General features: G+C 51.2%; 1 protein-coding gene across 1 annotated transcript; it reads left to right on the forward strand.

Moving 5' to 3' along the window:
* The first annotated feature begins 246 nt into the window (after positions 1–246).
* Positions 247–20,994, forward strand: LOC138105578 (trifunctional purine biosynthetic protein adenosine-3-like). The gene is made up of 21 exons (XM_069005732.1): positions 247–391; positions 1,132–1,227; positions 1,584–1,758; positions 3,566–3,677; positions 4,122–4,181; positions 5,054–5,179; positions 5,765–5,852; positions 6,628–6,713; positions 7,154–7,322; positions 9,884–10,115; positions 10,246–10,340; positions 11,072–11,181; positions 13,236–13,434; positions 14,266–14,517; positions 15,145–15,294; positions 16,335–16,541; positions 17,286–17,426; positions 17,713–17,843; positions 19,360–19,501; positions 20,170–20,285; positions 20,686–20,994. Exons 1-21 carry the CDS (start codon positions 247–249, stop codon positions 20,968–20,970), a joined length of 3,117 nt encoding a protein of 1,038 aa, XP_068861833.1. The 3' UTR covers positions 20,971–20,994.
* The last annotated feature ends 398 nt before the right edge of the window (positions 20,995–21,392 follow it).

Consider the following 21,392-nt stretch of genomic DNA (forward strand, 5'->3'; position numbering starts at 1 on the left):
GTGGGGACAATTCCCAGTGGATTTGTTGTCAGTATTTAAACCAGATGTGACCGATGCATCCATCCAGAGGCACTGCTGGCACAGCCACCGTGACCCGTAGCCTACAAGCACCTTTCTGACACAAACTGGGTTAATATTACTTAAAAGCTGTAGCAGTGAGATGGAATTCCTCTGTTGTTGCTTCTTTTGGCCCGGGTTTGTGAAGTCGGTGGTGCTCCAGGGGCTGCCTGTGCTTCCCAGGGGCCCATGGCTGAGCGGGTGCTGGTGATCGGCAGCGGAGGCAGAGAACACGCCCTGGCCTGGAAGTTGGCCCAGTCCCCCCACGTGAAACACGTGTTTGTGGCCCCGGGAAATGCAGGGACAGCTGACAATGGAAAAATCTCCAATTCAGGTAAAAAGGGCGGGTTCAAATCCTGGGCCGAGCAATCAGTGCTGCAGCACCTGAGACAAACCCACTGGGGAGGTACCAGTTGCTCTTCTTTTACTGGTGCCACAAATGACTGAAGGCGCAGATTTATTTTTTATTGTGTGTTTTGTTTCTGGATTTCAGAGCTGCCTCCTAAAACTCCCTGCTCTATTTATTTTTAGCCTTGCTTCGTAAGCTAGTGGGGCTCATAGGAGACCATATTTCTAAACCTCATCTCTTCCACTTTTGTGCTTGAATTCAGTGACCAATTCCAGTGAAATTTAACCTAGGAACAGAGGGCCCAGAGTTCTTAATTCTGAATAGAAACATCTCTGTGTCTCCCCAGGCTGCTCAGCTAAATTTAGCTACATCATCCAATGCTTTGAATAAATCTTTACTCAGCTGTTGAAATTGAGTTTCTTTCCAAACTTAAAGTTTTATTTTTCAAAGTTGTTATTGTTGTGATAAGCAGCTTTTAATAATATATCTTGATTACATGGGGCAAATAAATCAGTTAGCAGATGTGTATTAAAAAGAGTAGTGCAAATTTGAGTTGTTCCCTGTTCCTTTTGGACTCTGTTATTATCACACTGATGTTTCAATTTGCCCTTCGTGGGCTCTTTCATGATTTTAACCACACTTTTAGGGAGATGGAAAAATGAGATTCTCATCCCCTGCTCCTTTTTAGGCTTTACAGTGATCATTTAATTATCTTTCCTTTTCAGCTGTATTAGTGAGCAATCACACTATTGTTACCCAGTTCTGCAAAGATCATAACATTGGGCTTGTGTTAGTTGGCCCGGAAGCTCTTTTGGCAGCTGGTAAGTTGATCAAGGACTTAAATAAACCTAAGTTGACAGAAAAATATGTAAAAATGAGATGACAATATTATAATGTAACAAAAATAATATAATAATATCAAATAATATAATTAAGTTGACAGCACCTTGAATTCTGCTTTAAAATGGAGGGGTAACTGTGAGAGTGCTTAGTAACTAAAGAGCCTTAAAACTGCAGGCTGAGAAGGGTCAGTGGATATTCAGAACCTCGTTTTAAGGATGAATGAGTTATCTGAGACAAAGGAAAGCGTAACAAAGGTGTGATGGGAGTTTCCTTTTGTCAATGGCTCGATGTCCCCAAGGAGCCCCCTTGGTGCTTGTGCTATTTCTGTGATCAGGGATTGTTGATGACCTGAGGGCAGCAGGAGTTCGGTGCTTTGGGCCCTCTGCCAGGGCAGCCCAGCTGGCCTCCAACAGCAGCTCCAGCAAAGCCTTCCTGGATCGGCACGGGATCGCCACGGCCCGCTGGAAAGCCTTCAGCAACCCGCAGGAAGCCTGTAGGTTCATCATCAGGTAAATGTGCTGCCACTGGGGGCTCCTCTGAGAGTTACTTGTGCCTGTGGCCTTCACTTAGGGCTCGGGAACTTCTCACCTCTTGTTCTTCTCCAGAAGGTGCTGAATTAATGAGCTCTGTAATTAGAGACAGGTAATGAAGGTGCAGGTGTGGAGCTGCTGGAGCCCCTCTGCCCTGGAGCCAGGCTGGGAGAGCTGGGGGTGCTCACCTGGGGAAGGGAAGGCTCCAGGGAGAGCTCAGAGCCCCTTGCAGGGCCTAAAGGGGCTCCAGGAGAGCTGCAGAGGGACTGGGGACAAGGCATGGAGGGCCAGGAGCCAGGGAATGGCTTCCCAGTGCCAGAGGGCAGGGCTGGATGGGAGATTGGGCAGGAATTGTTCCCTGGGAGGGTGGGCAGGCCCTGGCACAGGGTGCCCAGAGCAGCTGGGGCTGCCCCTGGATCCCTGGCAGTGCCCAAGGCCAGGCTGGACATTGGGGCTTGGAGCAGCCTGGGACAGTGGGAGGTGTCCCTGCCATGGCAGGGGTGGCACTGGGTGGGCTTTGAGGTCCTTCCAACACACACATTCCATGATTCCATGATTCTGTGAACTGCAGCAGGTTGATTTTTCTGTTCTCAGATTCCAGCTCTTTCTTTCCATCTGCTCCTTCAGGATGCTCGATAAGCCATTTAAAAGACAAAAAATTACAGTGGAGAAAAATATTTCAATGAATCTTTCTGTTAGTTAAGGGTTAATTATCATTTCTACCCAGACAGATACAGCAAAATGCTCTCTGACGATGATTTGGAAGGTTCTGGTCAAATATTCATAACTAAAGAGAACAGTTCAATTTCTGTGCCTGTGGGTTGTGTTCCCAGACTCCTTGTCTTTGCTGGCAAGTGTTCCATGTGGGATAAACTCGTGGAACCTGCAGGGTTTCTCTGATTAAAACCAACCTTTTCCCTGGTTTTGCTCTGTAACAATGTCCAGTTTATGTTGCTGCCCATGGAGCCAAGGCCAACACCTTCTCTGCCTGTCAGCAAGTGCAAGGCTCCAAAGGGAAAACTGTCCCAGGTCTGCACAGTGAGATGGGGAGGAAGGGAGCCTGGTGTGAGCCTGCATGGGTATAAACTGGGGGTGAGCTTTAACCTAATAGAAATCATAGTGTGGGAAGGAGAGGAAGGTGTTATTTCAGGAAACAGGAATTTCGTGTGCAGAATCAGCCGTTCAAAAAATGTTTTGTTTGGCTGTTCACGAGCCAGACGGTGACTGGGTAAAGTTAAAATTCATTAATTAGCATGGTGATGCTTTGTTCTTTTTTAATGTCTGGATTTGGTTTGTGTTTCAGAGTAAGTGAGGAAATTCGGGAGGTAGAGTGGGATAGGATTTATCAGATCCTTTACGTGCCAGACCTGACTCAGCCTTAACCTCACAACCCCGAGTGTTTAATGGGATTGTGAGCTGTAATGTGGTGTTGTAAAACTACAAATCACCGAGGAGTTCAGCTTTCCAAGCCTATGGCAGGAATAAAATAACAGCCTGGAAAGAAACTGGGAGGTGTTAAAAGTTCAGTGACCTATCCAAGGATATCCATTGAGTTGGTGTCAGAACCAGCAGCAGAATTCCTGCATTTCTTGTTCCCAGAGGGCTCTGTGTCCTTCACCTGCAGGACAGGATGGGCTAGCAGGGAATGTGTTTTCCTGATGGGTTATTCTTCAATCCCTTGGGGAAAAAAGGGAGGCTGTGGGAGGCATTCAGGAGCAAACTGCTGATTTCCCTGGATCCCCTGGATGCAGTAGGGATGCCTGACCCCACTCTGCTTTCCTTAAAGCACAGACTTCCCTGCCCGAGTGGTGCGGGCGCGGGGTCCAGCGGCCAGGAAAGAAGTGACCGTTGCAGCCAGCAAGGAGGAGGCCTGCAGAGCTGTCCAGGAGATTATGCAGGTGGAGAAATCCTTAATTAATCCCTGGCAGTCCAAGTCTTGGTGTTCTGTACTCTGGGAGTTTGTAATTCCAGCTACAGGAGACAAGTATTATTGGGAGAAACTTGTTCATTCGACTCAGGAATTTCCCTGGGTCTCCTCAGATTCCTCCTGTGTGCCTCAGGCAGAGCCTGGAGGTTTTGTGACTGAACTCCTGTTCCAGCCTTGAGTCCCACTGCCCTGCCCCTCCAAATTTTATTTTTTCCTTGTCTCCCAGGCCTGATAAGGAGTATATCAGTGTTGCCTTATGTCCAAATGAAATTCCATTGGCCTTCCCCACTGGCATTCAAGCAAGCTGGCACTTCTCACATACATTGATTTTTCTGTTAAAAGAAAACGAAGAGAGGATTTAGGCAGTGGATTCATGTCTGCTAAATGGGGATGTATTTTGTTTTGTTTTTTATAGGACAGAATGTTTGGAGAGATGGTTGTTATTGAAGAACTGCTCCAAGGGGAAGAACTTTCTGTATGTGATTGATGGTGTGATGTTGTGCTTTTACTCTTTGGCATTATTGCTGTGCTTCTGCAGACACACCCAAGTTTATTGTTTCAAATTTCAAATGTTTTTTTTTTTTGTTTATTTGCACTTTGAGAAATAGAAATATATTGCATATATATAACATGCAATCTAAGCCCTGTGTCATGCTAATCAATGCATGTTGTTAGTAGATTTGTCTTCTACATTAACAATGATATTGCTTATATGGTGATTATTTTAGGGGGAAAATGATTTTTTTTTTTCCCTAAAGTGACCCAAAACATGTTTTTATGGACTTTGCCTTGTTATTTCTTGTTACATCAATAACTTTGTGCTAATGTTTAGTGCCTCTTTTAGACTATTCACATGCCAGAGGACTGGCATGTGTCCATGTGACTGACAGGTCAAAATCAGATTCATCAAAAGGGAATTGTAATGAGAGCCACCATTTCTCTTGGTTATTTAAACATGAGAAAGAAACAATGAATCCCTCAGGCCAATGAGCTTGTAACAGAAATAAATGGATTCTTTATTCAGAGGGTGGGCAGGCCCTGGCACAGGGTGCCCAGAGCAGCTGGGGCTGCCCCTGGATCCCTGGCAGTGCCCAAGGCCAGGCTGGACATTGGGGCTTGGAGCAGCCTGGGACAGTGGGAGGTGTCCCTGCCATGGCAGGGGTGGCACTGGATGGGCTTTAGTGTCCCTTGCAGTCTGGGCTTTTGCAATTCCTACATTTCCCGGCAGAACTGAGCCTCAGCCTGTGCCCAGCAGTGCTGTCCCCTGGGCCAGGCCATTGTGGCCTCTTGTGGCCATTGTGGCTGCTGTCGCCGCTGTCACCGCTGTGACCGTGCCTCTCCCCGCAGTGCTCCTGTTTCACCGACGGTGTCACCGTGGCCTCCATGCCCCCGGCTCAGCCCCACAAGCGGCTGCTGGACGGGGACCAGGGCCCCACCACAGCAGGGATGGGAGCCTATTGCCCCGTGCCTCAGGTACGGCCCCTGCTGCTCCCCAGCCTCTGCTCAGCACAGCCCCTTTAGGGCCCCCTCTGCTTCCATCCCGCTGTCTCCTGGAGGGGATTCCAAGGCTCAAACCTTAACAGTAATTTTTTGGGGTTTGAGCAGCCACTGTTCTCTGGAGCAGATCTCTTTTAGCTCTTCCCTTACTCCTAAACTTGGTGTTCCTCTGCTCCCATTCGCACCACGTCAAAAACCCCTGCAGAATTCCGTGTGTGCCTGGGACCTTTGTGCCGTGAACATAACCTGGGGGTTCTTGTTGGTTCTTAAAGCACTGCTCTAAATAAGCTGCTCCAACACATCAGTGTGGGTTTGTCCAAGGACAGAAACACTGACTGTGTTCAGCCCAGGCTGCCAGTCCCAGACCTCCTTACGAACCACCCAAACCACCTCGGGAGGCAGAGGAGTGGAATTTCCATCCTCCAGGCAGCAGCACCCCGAGGGAAGGAGCAGGGTTGGGCTGGAACAGCAGCAAAGAGCTCAGGCATCTGCTCACTCCAGGCCTCCCAGCAAGGCCAGCAGATGCCAGCACTGCCTCAGTGGGTTTGATTTGGTTGTCAGGTTCCCGAAGCTCTTCTAGAGCAAATCAGGGGTGCAATCCTCCAGCATGTCGTGGACAGCATGAGACAAGAAGGAGCAGCCTATGTAGGTGAGTGAGCACCTGAAAGCCAAGGTAAGCCCCTATCCAGGTCAGTTCCATTGTCAGAGGCTGCTTCTGAGTTCCAGATGATATTTGTATAAAAAACCCCAGCAGCAGCTCATTTTTCATGCAGTGTTAAGCCTCACTCATTTGGTTCACAGCTCTTTGTTTGGGAGAGAACTTTGGTCTTTTCTCCTAAAAGCACAATGATTTTATTAAATATTTCTAAATCAGATTTATTTGCAGTTCAGGGCATAACAGATACTTCAGTCCTGCTGTACTGCTCACTCCCACATACAACAATGTTGTCCATTTTCTTCAAGTCTTTATCCAGAGGCTGTTTTGGAAAAGGCAGGTGATGCCCACAAGTGTCACATAATGCCAAGGGCTGCTGTTGGACTGAAGAGATCTCAGACCTCTAAGAGCTGGGATCCAACCCACATCTTTAGTTTCTGCTTTTTGGGGCCTTTTTTTACAATGCCTGAGTAAGAGTGGAGTGGGAGCTGAGTAAGAATGGAGTTGGGTGCAGGATGCCAGAGAACCTTTGCTTTGTGGGGTTTGAAATGTGGTGCCCTGTTCTCAGGTGGCTGCTTGTCACTTTTGTGGGTATTGAGGAATTATTATGACTTGCATCTAAGTGCTTGCAGGACCCTTGCTCCTAACGCCTTCTGATTTGCAGAAATGAATCCCAAACTCCAAAACGCTCTGTTTCATTTAAAGAAGTTCTTGAAAGAAAGAAAGAAATGTTTAAGTTCGTTTGCGTGGCTGTGCTCTTTGTGTCCAGGTGTGCTGCAAACAGGTTTGATGCTGACCAAAGAGGGGGTGAAGATTTTAAACTTTAAATGCCAGTTTGGGGATCCCCAGTGCCAGGTGAGTGGAACACACTGGAAAATTAAAGATGCTCCATTCTTTTACCTCTTACTGTTGTAGTTTATTCCTAGGGAAAGATCTGGATGTGAACATCTTAAACAATGTCTGAGGTAACTTAAAATTTTGGCTCATCAGCTCCTGTGAATTATTAGTTAAAGGTTTTAAGTTAAAACACTGTCCCTCAGATCCTGTGGTTCTGGATAGAAGCAGAATGGGAGGGGCCTAAATTTGTGTTCCTTCTACATAAGCTCACACCTTGTGTTTCTAAATTAATGATTGGCGCCAAAACATGCTGCAAATGGAATGCTCACCCAGAGTTTCCAAATCTACTGGCTTGGCATACACAGGTTTTATTCTATCAATTGAATTTTCCCTAAGGTGAATTTCAGCAAGCCAGCAAAATAAAAGTTAACATCCATCACTCTGAAAACTTTCTACAGGTAATTCTCCCTCTGCTTAAAAACGATTTTTATGAAGTGATTCAAGCAACAATTGATGGCAAACTCTGCAGCTCCATGCCAGCCTGGTCAGAGAACAGAACTGCTGTGTGTGTGGTCATGGCCAGCCCAGGATACCCAGGAGACTGTGACAAAGGCATGGAGGTAACAGGTAACTCTGGCAGGTTGTTCATTATTTAATTACAGCCTAGTCCTTCCGTGGGTTTGGATCTCTCTCTGCTCCCAGAGGTCTGTACAGCTCCCCTGGATCCCCCTCTGAGCCTGCCTTCCTGCCTTGCTCCTTGGGGCAGGAACACTCCTCACTGAGATCTCTCACCTGCAGCGTTAAATCTGCTCTCAGCTGCTGCTGCTGCCACAAGGAGGTGATGGGGAAGGATGGAACTGTGTCATCCTGGAGCAGCTGTGCCATGGGGAGCACTGGCACAGAGTGCCGGCAGCCTGAGGCAGTGCTGGCAGCACACCTTTCCTGCCTGGGGCCAGGAGGCCACGTGAACTCAGCCAGAGCCCGACCTGGGGGACAGGGTGGGACCTGAGGGGCTGTGACCTTTGAAACAGGAGCAGTGCAGCCTCCTCTGTCTGCCCTGGGATCACCAGAGTGGGGCACCTTCCTCACAGGGCTCCAGGGGCTGGGGAAGGTGGGCACAGGGATATTCGGTATTCACACAGGTATTCAATATCAACTTAGATACTAGATATAGGTGTTCAGTATTCATATAGGTATTCAATATTAACTCAGATATTAGATATAGGTGTTCAATATTCATATAGGTATTCAATATTAACTCAGATATTAGATATAGGTGTTCAGTATTCATATAGGTATTCAATATTAACTCAGATATTAGATATAGGTGTTCAATATTCATATAGGTATTCAATATCAACTTAGATATTAGATATAGGTGCTCAATATTCATATAGGTATTCAAGATTAACTCAGATATTAGATATAGGTGTTCAATATTCATATAGGTATTCAATATCAACTTAGATATTAGATATAGGTGTTCAATATTCATATAGGTATTCAAGATTAACTTAGATTTTAGAGATAGATATTCAGGATTCATACAGGCATTCAATATTCATTTAGATACCAATATCCATTTGGGTATTGGATATATCAGAACCCCTTGAGCCCGTGGCAAGGAGAAAACTCTGCTTGGTTTTCATTTTCCCAGGTGGTGGCAGCAGTTCCTCCTCTTCCCTTATCCTCCCCTCCAAACAGGAATCTAAAAAAAAACCCCAAAACCCTGAACAGTTTTGCTTCCCTGTGTCAGACCTGTGAGTGTTTGTGGGGCGCCAGCTCCAGGTGTTTGTAGGGAATTGTGTTGAGTGGGCAGGAGGGAATAGTGGGGGAGTGCTGAGGTAACATCAGCATTGATGGTTTAACGTTGAGGAGAGGGGAGAATCCAGACAGGAAATGGCTGTGGATTGTGATTTCCTACAGGAAAGCCCTGCACAAATTATTCCCAGTTCCCAGAGAGAGCACAGCTTTCCTGGCACAGGGTAGGGATATGTCCTGTGGTGGCTTCTGGATCCCTTATTTCTGTTCCTGTGTGATTTCTTTGTTTATGTTTGGGGTGCCCCAGATCCGTGGACATGTAGGAGAGAGGCCAGAGGAGGCACTAGGATGAGCAGAGGGATGGAGCAGCTCTGCTGGGAGGAAAGGCTGCCAGAGCTGGGATTGTTCAGCCTGGAGAGGAGAAGTTTTGGGGTGAGCTCAGTGTGGCCTTGCAGGGCCTGAAGGAGCTGCAGGAAAGCTGGAGAGAGACAATTGCCAAGGGCTGGAGGGCCAGGAGCCAGGGAATGGCTTCCCAGTGCCAGAGGGCAGGGCTGGATGGGAGATTGGGCAGGAATTGTTCCCTGGGAGGGTGGTCAGGCCCTGGCACAGGGTGCCCAGAGCAGCTGGGGCTGCCCCTGGATCCCTGGCAGTGCCCAAGGCCAGGCTGGACATTGGGGCTTGGAGCAGCCTGGGACAGTGGGAGGTGTCCCTGCCCATGGCAGGGGTGGCACTGGGTGGGCTTTAAGGTACTTTCCAGCCCAATCCAGTCTGGAATTCCATGGTGTTTTACTGGATGGCTCAGAAGGGGATTCCTGGGGCCAGTGCAGTGGGCTGCCCTTCACTGGTGATGCTGTTTCTCAGAAGAAAGGAAAGTTGGGAACCTTTATTGTTGTTCTCCCTTGACTGATAAAAGGACTTCAATCTTCAGTGTTTTATCCACAGAAGGGACTGGAGCTGGGGAAGGATCTGGAAAACCCATCCTGGGAGGAGCAGCTGAGGGAGCTGGGAAAGGGGCTCAGCCTGGAGCAGAGGAGGCTCAGGGGGGACCTCACTGCTCCCCACAAGTCCCTGCCAGGAGGGGCAGTGAGGGGGGGTCGGGCTCTGCTGCCGTGTCCCAAGGGAAAGGAGGAGAGGAAATGGCCTCAAATGGCACCAGGGGAGGCTCAGGGTGGAGATTGGAAACAATTTTTCCCTGCCAGAGTGGTGAGGCCTTGGGATGAGCTGCCCAGGGAGTGGTGCAGTCACTGTCTCTGGGAGTGCTCAGGAGGAGTCTGGATGTGGCCCTTGGGGACAGGCTTTGGGGTGCTGCTGCTGCTGCTGGGGTGGCACTGGGTGATCCTGGAGGGCTCTGCCAGCCCTGATGATTCTGGGATTGTCAACAGAGAATGTGATTCAAAATCCCCAGAGGATTCCTTTTGTTTTTGCAGGGCTTCTGCAAGCCAAGGAGTTGGGGCTGCAGGTGTTCCATGGGGGCACAGCGCTGAAGGATGGCAGGGTGGTGACCAGTGGTGGCAGAGTCCTGTCTGTCACTGCTGTCAAGCAGGACCTGATGGAAGCCCTGGGAGAAGCCAACAGGGGCGTGGCCACCATCCACTTCCAGGGGGCCACGTTCAGGAGGGACATCGGGCACCGGGGCCTGCGGCTGCTCCAACAGCCCCTGTACGTGAGCACAGGCCCTGGCACGGGGCCAGCCCAGATGTTCCTTCCTGCCCCTCACATCTGGGCCGTCTCTGATGGGCCCTGCAGACAGGGTCACTGCTGCTGCCAGCACGTCCTTCCCTCCCCACAGGGCCCTGATGTACAAGGACAGACACGTGGGAGCTGCAACCAGGGACGCTTTGAGTCATCTGCCACCAACATCAGCTGTGAAAGGCACCAGGGCAGGTAGGACTGGGAAGAATCTGGGAATTCCCTCAGAACATTGGCTCTTTTCTCCCTGAGAGGTGAGCAATGCTCTTGTGGCATTAAAACTGAGCTTGGGAAACTGGGCTGGGATCAGCACAAAGAAAGAAAATTCATTTCTTTCTTGTGACTCTTCTTATGGTTAATTAAGAAATGCCTGCCTTGCTATGGAGGTGGTTGTGCTTCCTAGAGGTGCAGAATGGAGAGGAATATAATGGGAATACCATAAATAAATAAATAAATAAAATAATAGTAATAGAAACCCTGCAGAGGAGCAGGCTCAGGGGGGACCTTGTGGCTCTGCACAAGTCCCTGACAGGAGGGGGCAGCCGGGGGGGGTCGGGCTCTGCTGCCAGGGAACAGGGACAGGAGGAGAGGGAACGGCCTCAGGCTGGGCCAGGGGAGGCTCAGGGTGGACAGCAGCAGGAATTTCCCCATGGAAAGGGAGCTCAGGCCTTGGCAAGAGCTGCCCAGGGAGGTTTGGAGTGCCCATCCCTGGAGGTGTCCCAGGAAGGGCTGGAGGTGGCACTCAGTGCTCTGGGCTGGGGACAAGGTGGGCACTGGGCACAGCTGGGCCTGGCTGGGCTGGGAGGGCTTTTCCAGCCTCAGGGATCCTGGGATTCTGTGATAATTTGCAGTTCTTGTCTTGGTGAGAGTTTTTGGGTCTTTTTATTTCCCATAAATCTGATCCTTGCCATGTTTGTACTTGGCAGGCAGTCGCTCAGAAGGAGGAGGCTTTGCTGCTTTCTTTGACCTGAAGGCATCTGGTTACGATGATCCCATCCTGGTGTCCCAGACCAAGGGCCTTGGACCCAAACTGCAGGTAATTGGCAGCCCCACTGCAGCAAAGCTGATGGCACCTGCCAGGGCTGTTTCAGTGCCACAGCCAGTCCCACCACCTGCACCCTCCTGAGCTCTACAAACACTCCTGAGTCCACTGCAATGGGCACCTGAACTTTGTAAGTGGTTATTTGTGCAAGGTCCGGGCATGGTGTGTTGAGAATGTGGATATTTTGGGATGAAATGATAATAAACCAAGAATTTAGCTGAACACTTGAGGCACTTAAACCCAGAATTTCTGCTATACAATAGAGGGTCCATTGGCTTTGAGAAAGATCTGTGTGGAGGAGCACAGGGAGGTGTTGAAATGAGAACTGGCAGACTCAGCCTAATAAATTGTGTGTGGAGAGGGAGCACAGGTACCTCTGTCAGAGCACTGGGGAAAGGAAGGATGGAAAAAATAAACATTAAAGGGGATCAGAAGCCAAGAGATAAAGAATTTTAATTAGCCAAGAACACACAGGATAAGCTGAATTAGGAATTATATTTATGTACTGAATTAGGATAAATGGAGCCAGATATATCGATGTATCAAATCAGGATAAGCTGACCCGGAGATTTATTTCTATATTAAATCAGGAGGTTTTCAGCCATCAGGAGAGTGGAGATCTGAAGCTCCTTTCACTGTCAAGCACAGCCATATCCCTGTTTCAAATGGTTTCTGCCTGTAATGCCAGGATAACAAACAGCAGGAGACTGAGCAGAGTCATTCCAAAGGTCTTTTGCAGTCTTACATCCTGGGACACCTCTGAGCATGAAAAAGTGATTGGTGCTGGCCCTTGTGAGTCTTTGTTCCAACTGCTTGGCACACAGACATTCCCAACTGTGTTTCCACAGACTGTTCCCAAGGTTCTTCCTTGGCCAAGGAAAAGTTGGCCGATGCCTGCCCGGATTGTTCCTGGAGCAGTGGGAGGGAGGTGTTGTCATGCAGCAAAGGCCATGGGATGCCCATTTCCCATTTAGCTCTTCTAAATCCAGCAGCCAGGGATATCAATCAGGAATCCAAGCCCAGACTTTGGGTGCTGCTCCCTCATCATTTGGAATCCAGTGATATTTATCCACGTTTTCCCCTCACCCATCCCTCTCTCCTGGGCTTTTCTGCACAGGTGGAACTGTGTCACTAAAAGGTACCTCCTTGAAAATTTATTCATTGATGATCTTCAAGGTCTTTTGCACCCTAAATAATTCTATGATTTTATAATTCTGTGATCTGTGTGCAATCTTTGTCCCTCTGCAGCCCCATGAGCTGAGCAGGATGCTCCAGGGTATCCCTGAGAGCTGGAAATGTCAGCACTTTATGGAAGCCACACCACCAGGTTTTACTACTTGTGAAATGCAGACACCTTGAGGACTTCTTCTGAAACCAAACAGCAACTTCCCTGAGGGAACTGTTTGTGCTTTATTAAAGACCTTGCAGGGCCTAAAGGGGCTCCAGGAGAGCTGGAGAGGGACTGGGGACAAGGGCTGGAGGGCCAGGGCACAGGGAATGGCTTCCCAGTGCCAGAGGGCAGGGCTGGATGGGAGATTGGGCAGGAATTGTTCCCTGGGAGGGTGGGCAGGCCCTGGCACAGGGTGCCCAGAGCAGCTGGGGCTGCCCCTGGATCCCTGGCAGTGCCCAAGGCCAGGCTGGACATTGGGGCTTGGAGCAGCCTGGGGCAGTGGGAGGTGTCCCTGCCATGGCAGGGGTGGCACTGGATGGGCTTTAAGGTCCCTTCCAACCCAAACCATTCCATGATTCTGTGATAATATTCCAAACAGCAAACAAAAAACCCCACCCAAAATTACACTTTGTGGGTAGCTGTAGCTGGAATTTGAACTAATGTTCCAAGAAAAAGGCAAAATAGATTTTTCTGTTTTTTTTTCCCTGTTCTATAAGAAAATGAGCTGTTTTGTCTTCGTTTAAACCAGGAAATGCACCAGGTTCTGTTCTCCATGAAAGTCCTGTAGTGATTCCTTTCAGAGAAAAGAAGGTTTCTGCTGATTTCAGTGATTACTAATTGAGTTCTGCCTGTTTCTCGTTCTCACCATGTTTTGCAGGTTGCCCAGGTCTGTAAAAGACACGACACCATCGGGCAGGACCTGGTGGCCCTGTGTGTCAATGACCTCCTGGCTCAGGGAGCTGAGCCCCTCTTCTTCCTCAGCCACTTGGCCTGTGGCAAATTCGATGCTGAGGTGATGGAAACAATAAAAGAAGGAATAGCTGAGGCTTGCAGGAGTGCAGGGTGTGCTTTCCTGGGTATGGACACTCCTCTCCTCTGGGATTTGAAGGTTCTGAGGTTGAATTTATCACCAGAGAAATGGACTTGAGAGGCAGAGGCAGAATGTGGCCCTGGAATTGTTGGTTTCTGTTTGGTGGAAAAAACAGTTGAGAATTTGTGCTCAAATTCCTCCTTGTCTGTAAAATGGGTCAGCACAGGAAGAAGGGGTTTAGTATTTGTGCATTTGGATCCTTGTTCTTCCTTCTTTATCCCTGAACAAAGGAGAACAGAGCTGGAAGCCTGACATTCTTCAACGTTAATGTTTTCCTTCCATCCTCTACACTCAGTCCTAGCAGGGAGGTGCCACATGAGTACCAGAAATAATAATGATAAAAATGCTTCTTCTTTCATGAAGCTTTGGTTTGTTGGAGTCTTGAGGTGAAGTAAGGAACCAAGAAGGATTTTAAAAAGAGATCTGAAAGTTCTTAGGCTGTGTGTCCCTGCATATGCTGCACACTTTAGGAGATGCCATAAATTTAAAACGGTGTTACAATAATGGCTTTGAGCTGAGGGAGGGCAGGGACAGATGGGAGATTGGGCAGGAATTGTTCCCTGGGAGGGTGGGCAGGCCCTGGCACAGGGTGCCCAGAGCAGCTGTGGCTGCCCCTGGATCCCTGGCAGTGCCCAAGGCCAGGCTGGACATTGGGGCTGGGAGCAGCCTGGCACAGTGGGAGGTGTCCCTGCCCAGGCAGGGGTGGCACTGGGTGGGCTTTGAGGTCCCTTCCAACCCAAACCACCCTGGCATTCTGTGACTCTAAAATGAACACGAACCCCACTCCAGGAGGTGCTGACCCCTCTCTCCCTCGTAGGTGGGGAGGTGACAGAAGTGGCGGCCCCGTGTCCCTCTGGGCACTGTGACCTGGCCGGGTTCGTGGTGGGAGCGGTGGAGCGAGGCCAGCGGCTGCTGGGGCTGCAGAGGGCTGAGGAGGGGGATGTGCTGCTCGGGCTGGGCTCTCCCGGCATCCCCGGCCGCGGCTTCGGCGTCGTGCGCAAGATCCTGCTGGCGTCCTCCCTGCACTGCTCCTCGCCAGCCCCGGGCAGCCGCGGGGACACCACTCTGGGTGTGCTATCCTTCTTCCCAAGGGATTCACATGGCAGGGGCTGCCAAGGGCTCTTCCCATCAGCCTGGGTTAATCAGTCTTTTGGGCCGGGCTGGTGTCCACTGCTCTGGGAGAGTGCGCAGCACTTCTGCCTCCTTCCCAAGGCCTGCTGCAAGGACTGAGATAGAACCTGTTCAGGGAAGCATTCCCACAAAACACCCCACCTTTGAGACAAATTCATTGAATTCAGCCTGGAGAAGGGAAGGCTCCAGGGAAACCTCAGAGCCCCTTCCAGGGCCCAAAGGGGCTCCAAGAGACCTGGAGAGGGACTTGGGAGTAGGGGATGGAGGGACAGGGCCAAGAGTAATGGGTACAAACTGAAAGAGGGAGAATTTAGGCTGGATATTGGGCAGGAATTGTTCCCTGGGAGGGTGGGCAGGCCCTGGCACAGGGTGCCCAGAGCAGCTGGGGCTGCCCCTGGATCCCTGGCAGTGTCCAAGGCCAGGCTGGACATTGGGGCTTGGAGCAGCCTGGCACAGTGGGAGGTGTCCCTGCCATGGCAGGGGTGGCACTGGATGGGCTTTGAGGGCCCTTCCAACCCATTCTGGGACTTTTTGATTCTAACTGAGCTGACACTGTTGTTTGCAGGAGATGTTTTGCTGACCCCAGGGAAAATGTTCAGCCCAGCTCTGCTGCCCGTCCTTCGCTCGGGGCACGTGAAGGGCTTTGCCCCCACAGCTGAGGGGCTCCTGGGGGGCATCTCCAGGGTCCTGCCCGAGCACGTCAGCGCCGTCCTGGGTAAGTGCCTGAGGTGTTCCTGTGTGACAAAGCTCGGGCACAGCATGGCCTTGGCCTTTCAGCTTCAGCTGTGGAACCCTCAGAAATGTCCCTGCAGACTTAGAGACTGAACAGCCCCAAGTGGTGCTTTCCAAGGGGCTGCCAAAACCACTCCTGTTCCAAGCCATGAGCACCACTCTTCACAGAAAAAGGGAAATTCCAGAGGAGTTTAAGGGCAGCACATCTCTAGGACAAAAGGTGTTGGAGAAGATTGTGTGTTCCTCGTGACACTTCTCCATACAAAATATTTTGACCAAACAGTGAGGCTTGGTGGGAGAATTAATTTGCACGGTTTGCTCCACATACACACATTTAATGCACTTTCTTGGTAGCTTCCCCACAACATCTGACATCTGTGAGTAAGGGAGAACTTTTTTCTGATGAAGCCAAAATTGGGCAAAGAATTCAGAAGTTTGAAATAGTAAAGAAAACCATGTTCATGTGAGCCTAAAAATAGAGTGGGGATGGAAAGGGGGAAGGAAGGGGTGTGTGTGTTGGGCTGTATTTCTCTAGAATGAAATTGGAAAGGAAAGAAGGAAATTTCCAAGGCCGGGTTGGACAGGGTTTGGAGTAACCTGGGATAGTGGAAGGTGTCCCTGCCACTGGCAGAGGGTGGATTGAGATGGGCTTTAAGGTCCCTTCCAACCCAAACCATTCAGGTTGGACACCAGAAGCAATTTCCCCATGGAAAGGGAGGGCAGGCCTTGGCAGGGGCTGCCCAGGGAGGTTTGGAGTGCCCATCCCTGGAGGTGTCCCAGGAAGGGCTGGAGGTGGCACTCAGTGCTCTGGGCTGGGGACAAGGTGGGCATCGGGCACAGCTGGGCCTGGGCCTCCCAGCTGGGCTGGGAGGGCTTTTCCAGCCTCAGGGATCCTGGGATTTTGTAATAGCAAGAACTGGGTTCTATCAGCTCTTGTAACACACCACTGTCATCGCAGATAATAAATAAAAAATAATAAAAAAAAATTTGTGCTGCCCACACACAAATTTCAAACTTTTCCAGATGCTCTCAGCTGGAAGATCCCTGAAATCTTTTGCTGGCTCTACAAGGAGGGGAACCTCTCTGCAGAGGAGATGGCTCAGACCTTTCCTTGTGGGATTGGGGCTGTCTTGGTCGTGCAGAAGGACCTGGCCCAGCACGTTCTCCAGGACATCCAGAGGCAGCAGGAGGCCTGGCTGATTGGGAAGGTGGTTGCCCCTTGTCACACAGGTGAGCAGGTGTCCTTGTGGGACTGAACAGACTCCCTGTTCCTGTTGTGCAGTTCACACCATTTCCCAGTTGTTTCACCAGGCTGGAGGCTACTGGACACCTCCACATCAACATTTCAGGACTAAATAAATGAGCAGTGAGTTCTTGTTTCAGAGTGGCAGCACCTGGATAACCTCTTCCCCCTCCCTGAGGCTTCAGGATATTCCTGTGCTGTCTGTCCCAAACATCAGTGGATATTTTACCACACTCATGGAGATCAACTCCCCTCCTGTCCAGCCCCTTCCCAGCTCCCACAGATCCATGTGAAGGTTGAGGGTAGGCCACAGCTTTGTACAGTCATGTGTGATGATGGTCAGTCTGAATCCTGGTGTGTCACTGATGGATATCCAGCAGGACATGAACCAAAATCCCTCTGGAAACCCAACAGCTTGGGCAGCCAAAATATCACCTCAGCTCCATCAGCATCATTTTTAGTGTCCTCTTGCATCATGAGAGGTATAAAAGATGGGGCTAATCCTTGAGAAGGTCTCTGTGAACAACTCTGTGAGTGGGTAACACAAGAGATGAGCACAACTCCTGCAGGTTGGGGTGTTCCAGCAGGGAATCCCTTTGGAGCTCCATCATTGCTGACATAAATTCATTGCTGATGCATTTTCTTGTCATTGAAACATTATTAATGAACTATACAAAGTAAGTTTAGAAGGAAAGGTAAAATCTAACACTTTCCTCATGTGTTTGGAGCAGGTTCTCACATTGAAGTGGAGAATCTTGCAGAGGCCCTGCAGCTGAGCAGCCCCCAGCAGCTGCTGAACGACACCACTGCTGAGAGCCAGCCCCAGCCCAGGAAGAGAAAGGTGAAAGTGGCAGTTCTTGTCTCTGGAGCAGGTGAGCTGTCACTTGTCCTGGCACACAGAATGTCCTTACACAGGAGAGGCTGGATTCAGGTGTGTCCACCTGGCCTTTCTTTCAGTAGAGTCCATGGACCTTCAAAGTCCAGGTGTCACTCTGACTACCAGTCAAGGGGTTGTGTTGCACTGCTTAAAACTTGGTGTCCCCACCCCTCAGTCCTGTTTGTGGACCAGCAGATCCTTGTTAGAGCAGCAGCTGAGAGCCCCTCCCAGGGCTGTGGGTGCTCATCTGTCCCCCAACCTTTGCTCTCTCCCTGCTGGAGGCACGACCCTGCCTGCGCTCATCAGCTCTGCCAGGGAGCCGGGCAGCTGTGCCCAGCTGGTCCTGGTCATCTCCAACAAATCTGGAGTGGAGGAGCTACGGAGTGCAGCCCGGGCTGGAATTCCCACCAGGGTAAGGACACATTCCCTTCTCTTTTTATTCCCTGCTGCTGAGCCCGTGGATGGTCAGGAAATGACTGCTGAGCACTGAGGTTTCACTTCAGTGTGAAAATTTCCCCGTGGATGGAGCACAGAGCTGGAAGGAGAGGCAGATCTGGAAGTCCCCACTGGGCTCTGGGAGCCTTTCCCAGCTCAGCAGTGAGTGCTACATCCCAGGGAAGGGATTTAAATGGATGGATTGGGTCTGAGACTGCAGCCCACGAGCCTCAAGCTTTGGCTGAAATCAGTCAAACTTCAGGTTCTGCAAAGCACAGAAATGTGTTGTCTCCTGGATTTACCCCTCCTTAGAATCACAGAATCCCAGAAGGGATTGGGTTGGGAGGGACCTCAAAGCCCATCCAGTGCCAGCCCTGCCATGGCAGGGACACCTCCCACTGTCCCAGGCTGCTCCAAGCCCCAATGTCCAGCCTGGCCTTGGGCACTGCCAGGGATCCAGGGGCAGCCCCAGCTGCTCTGGGCACCCTGTGCCAGGGCCTGCCCACCCTCCCAGGGAACAATTCCTGCCCAATCTCCCATCCAGCCCTGCCCTCTGGCACTGGGAAGCCATTCCCTGGCTCCTGGCCCTCCATGCCTTGTCCCCAGTCCCTCTGCAGCTCTCCTGGAGCCCCTTTAGGCCCTGCAAGGGGCTCTGAACTCTTCCAAAGCCTTCTCTTCTCCAGGATGGAAACCTGTGTCCCACATTGTGCCCAGTCCCTTTCAGTGACATCACACAAGTCTTTTCTTCTGCCCGTGGGCCACAGAGCAGCTCCTTGGGAGAGGAATTTGTCCTGGTTTGTTCCATAAAATCCCCTGGCAAGGACCATCAGCATTGTCTGAGAACACTCCATGACTTGGGATGGCAAATGCAGGAACTCCCCCTTCTGCCATCGAGTGGGTTTGAGCAGCTGTTTTTACAGCTGTGCACAGATGGAAATAAACCCTGCTAGAGGCTGTCCCTGCATGGGAAGGGTTCAGCAGCTTCTTCAGCCCCTGAGCTGGATTCATGTGACATTTTTCTGACTCATCGTTAAAAAAAAGTGATCTCAAACTTCAGTCACACTTTCACAATGAACATGAGACTTTGTGAGCCCCTTGTCTGAAGGCCCTCAGGAGAGTCAGGAATCAGCGCTCACCTGGGGGCTGAGAATGAGGTGGCGTAGAAATAAAGGAGCTCCTCCTCCCCTTGCCCAGAGGGTCTGGCCAGTTGACTCCACCACCTCCCTGGGCAACTCATTCCAATGCCTGACCACTCTTAAAAGGGAAAAATGATTTCTAATCTCCAATCTGAACCTCCCCTTGGGCAATTTAGTGCCGTTTCACCCTTTCACTTGGGACATGGCAGAAAACACCGACCCCACCTGACTGCACCCTCCTTTCAAATCACAGAGTGGCCTGGATTGAATCCAGTTTGTTTCTCTTTGTTGCCCAAGCAGCTGCTCTCAATCCCACTGAGTTGTTTCCTTGAGGTGGCTTTTGTTTCACTGTTCCAGGTGATTGATCACAAACTGTACGGGAGCCGCTCGGAATTTGACAGCACCATTGACCGAGTCCTGGAGGAATTCTCTGTGGAGCTGATTTGTCTGTCAGGATTCATGAGGGTTTTGTCCAGCCCTTTTCTCCGAAAATGGAAAGGTAAGGAATGAAATGTAAAAGAGAAACTGAACCAGGGGTGGTTGGTCTCCCCAGGATTCCACTGTCAGAGCTCTTTGTCCTTTGGTTAAATCCCTCAGCCCTGCTGGCACTGCTGCCCTGTGCTTCCATTCCCTCTGCAGTGGGACTGTGTTGGGATTCTGCCTGAGGATTGCCAGAGGAGCCCCTTCTGCTGCCTCAGCAGTGAGAGAGGGGCAAAATGGGGGTGTGGGGTGGGTCTGTACCTTCCCCAGGGACGGAGTTTGATCCCATCCTTTGCCAGGGGGCTGTGCTGGGGAGTCCTGCTGAACTCACCTCCTGCAGTTCCCACTCAGAGAAAAATGGGAGAGAGGTGGATTCCTCCATTCCCCTCCCTCCTGTGGTGCCCTGCACACCCTGGCACAGCTCCATGTGTGCCCCAAGTGAGTGAGGGGTGAGCAGTGAGTGAGTGCCAGCTCCTGAGGCCTTGCTCAGGAGTTACTCACTCACTGAGCAGCTTGGACAGGCTCCTTTGGGAATGCTGCTGCACCTGTGCTCCTGGAAGAGCAGAATTCCCTCACATCAGAGCAGCGCTGCTCAGGGCTTTGAGTGATGATCTAATCTCATTTTATTTTTAAGGAAATTCTGTTCAGATTATCAATTTCTTTTTCTCCTCTCACACTGATGCCCAGGGAAAATTTTGAATGCTTCTCCATCACTTTTTCCACGCACCAAGGATGGAAATGCCCATCAAGAGACACTGGAAAGTGGATTCAAAGTCTCAGGCTGCACTGTGCATTTTGTCCTGGTGAGTGGCCTCAGAACTGGGACGTTAGGAAAATGTGGAAATTAGGAATTTGCTTTTTTTCTTTTCTTTCTGAGGGTAGAAACAGGCAGGGGTAACAGGAATGAGTGGGAATCTCAGGATTGTTACCAGTAAAACCCAGGAAGACTCGCGGTTGCGTTTGGGCTTGCTTGAGGTCCCGCCTTCTTCCCTTGCATTTTGGGGTGGTCTATTCCCGTTTCTCCTCCTCCCAGAATGAGCCAGCCCCGCTCTCCTCCCGCGGTGCCCCCGAGCTCCATGGAGCTGTCCCCTGTCTGGCTGTCCCTCGAGCCTCCCTCCCACCCCCGGCCCTGTGCTCCACCCACAGCGCCCAGAGCCGTCCCGAGCCGTTCCGCAGCCCCTGAGCCCGTCCGTCCCCCCGCAGGAGGAGCCCGGCGCCAGGGCCGTGATCCACCGGGAGCCGGTGCGGCCGCGGCCGGGGGACTCGGAGGCCGCGCTGGCGGAGCGGCTGCGGGAGGCCGAGCTCAGCGCCTTCCCCCTGGGCCTGCAGCTCGTGGCCAGCGGCGCCGTGCGGCTCGGAGCCCACGGGGCACCCTGCTGGAGGCGGGAGAGCCAAAGGCTGAGCCCTCAAGAGGAGCAGGGACACGGCTCGTCCTCTGCCGCGGCTCCGCAGCCTCCGGAACACGGGGGGCCGTGGGCAGGTCCTTGAGGGGCTGCGGCGATGCTCATCTTCCCTCCCTCCTCCTCCCTCCTCCTCCCCCCTCCTCCCCCCTCCTCCCCCCTCCTCCCTCCTCCCTCCTCCTCCCTCCCTCCTCCTCCCTCCCTCCTCCTCCCTCCCTCCTCCTCCCTCCTCCTCCCTCCTCCCTCCCTCCTCCTCCCCCATTCTCCCCCGTGTGCTTCTCTTTGACGTCTCAGTATCCCAAGTTTCCCTTCCCGTCCTTTTCCCTGAGCTCGCAGCTTTTGTTACAGCCCTTTGGAAAATTCATGGTGGGAGCCAGGCTGGCTTTTCAGGTTTGGAATTCCTTTGTTCTGGTTTTGAACCTGGAAAGGAGAAAATGTGTTACAAGGAGGGGGCTCGAGCTGTAAAACTGGTCTGGTGCTTCCGAGGGAAATTCATTCTTCCAAGGGATC

The sequence above is a fragment of the Aphelocoma coerulescens genome, chromosome 1, assembly GCF_041296385.1.
Source record: "Aphelocoma coerulescens isolate FSJ_1873_10779 chromosome 1, UR_Acoe_1.0, whole genome shotgun sequence".
Taxonomy (NCBI): Eukaryota; Metazoa; Chordata; class Aves; order Passeriformes; family Corvidae; genus Aphelocoma; species Aphelocoma coerulescens.

What these genes read in the sequence shown, in the direction of transcription:
- LOC138105578 (XM_069005732.1), top strand. Translation starts at nt 247, where the DNA reads ATGGCTGAGCGGGTGCTGGTGATCGGCAGCGGAGGCAGAGAACACGCC. An exon ending in CCTATTGCCCCGTGCCTCAG is followed by an intron (nt 5,180 to 5,764) that starts GTACGGCCCCTG and finishes TTTGGTTGTCAG; the next exon opens with GTTCCCGAAGCTCTTCTAGA. An exon ending in AGAAGGAGCAGCCTATGTAG is followed by an intron (nt 5,853 to 6,627) that starts GTGAGTGAGCAC and finishes CTTTGTGTCCAG; the next exon opens with GTGTGCTGCAAACAGGTTTG.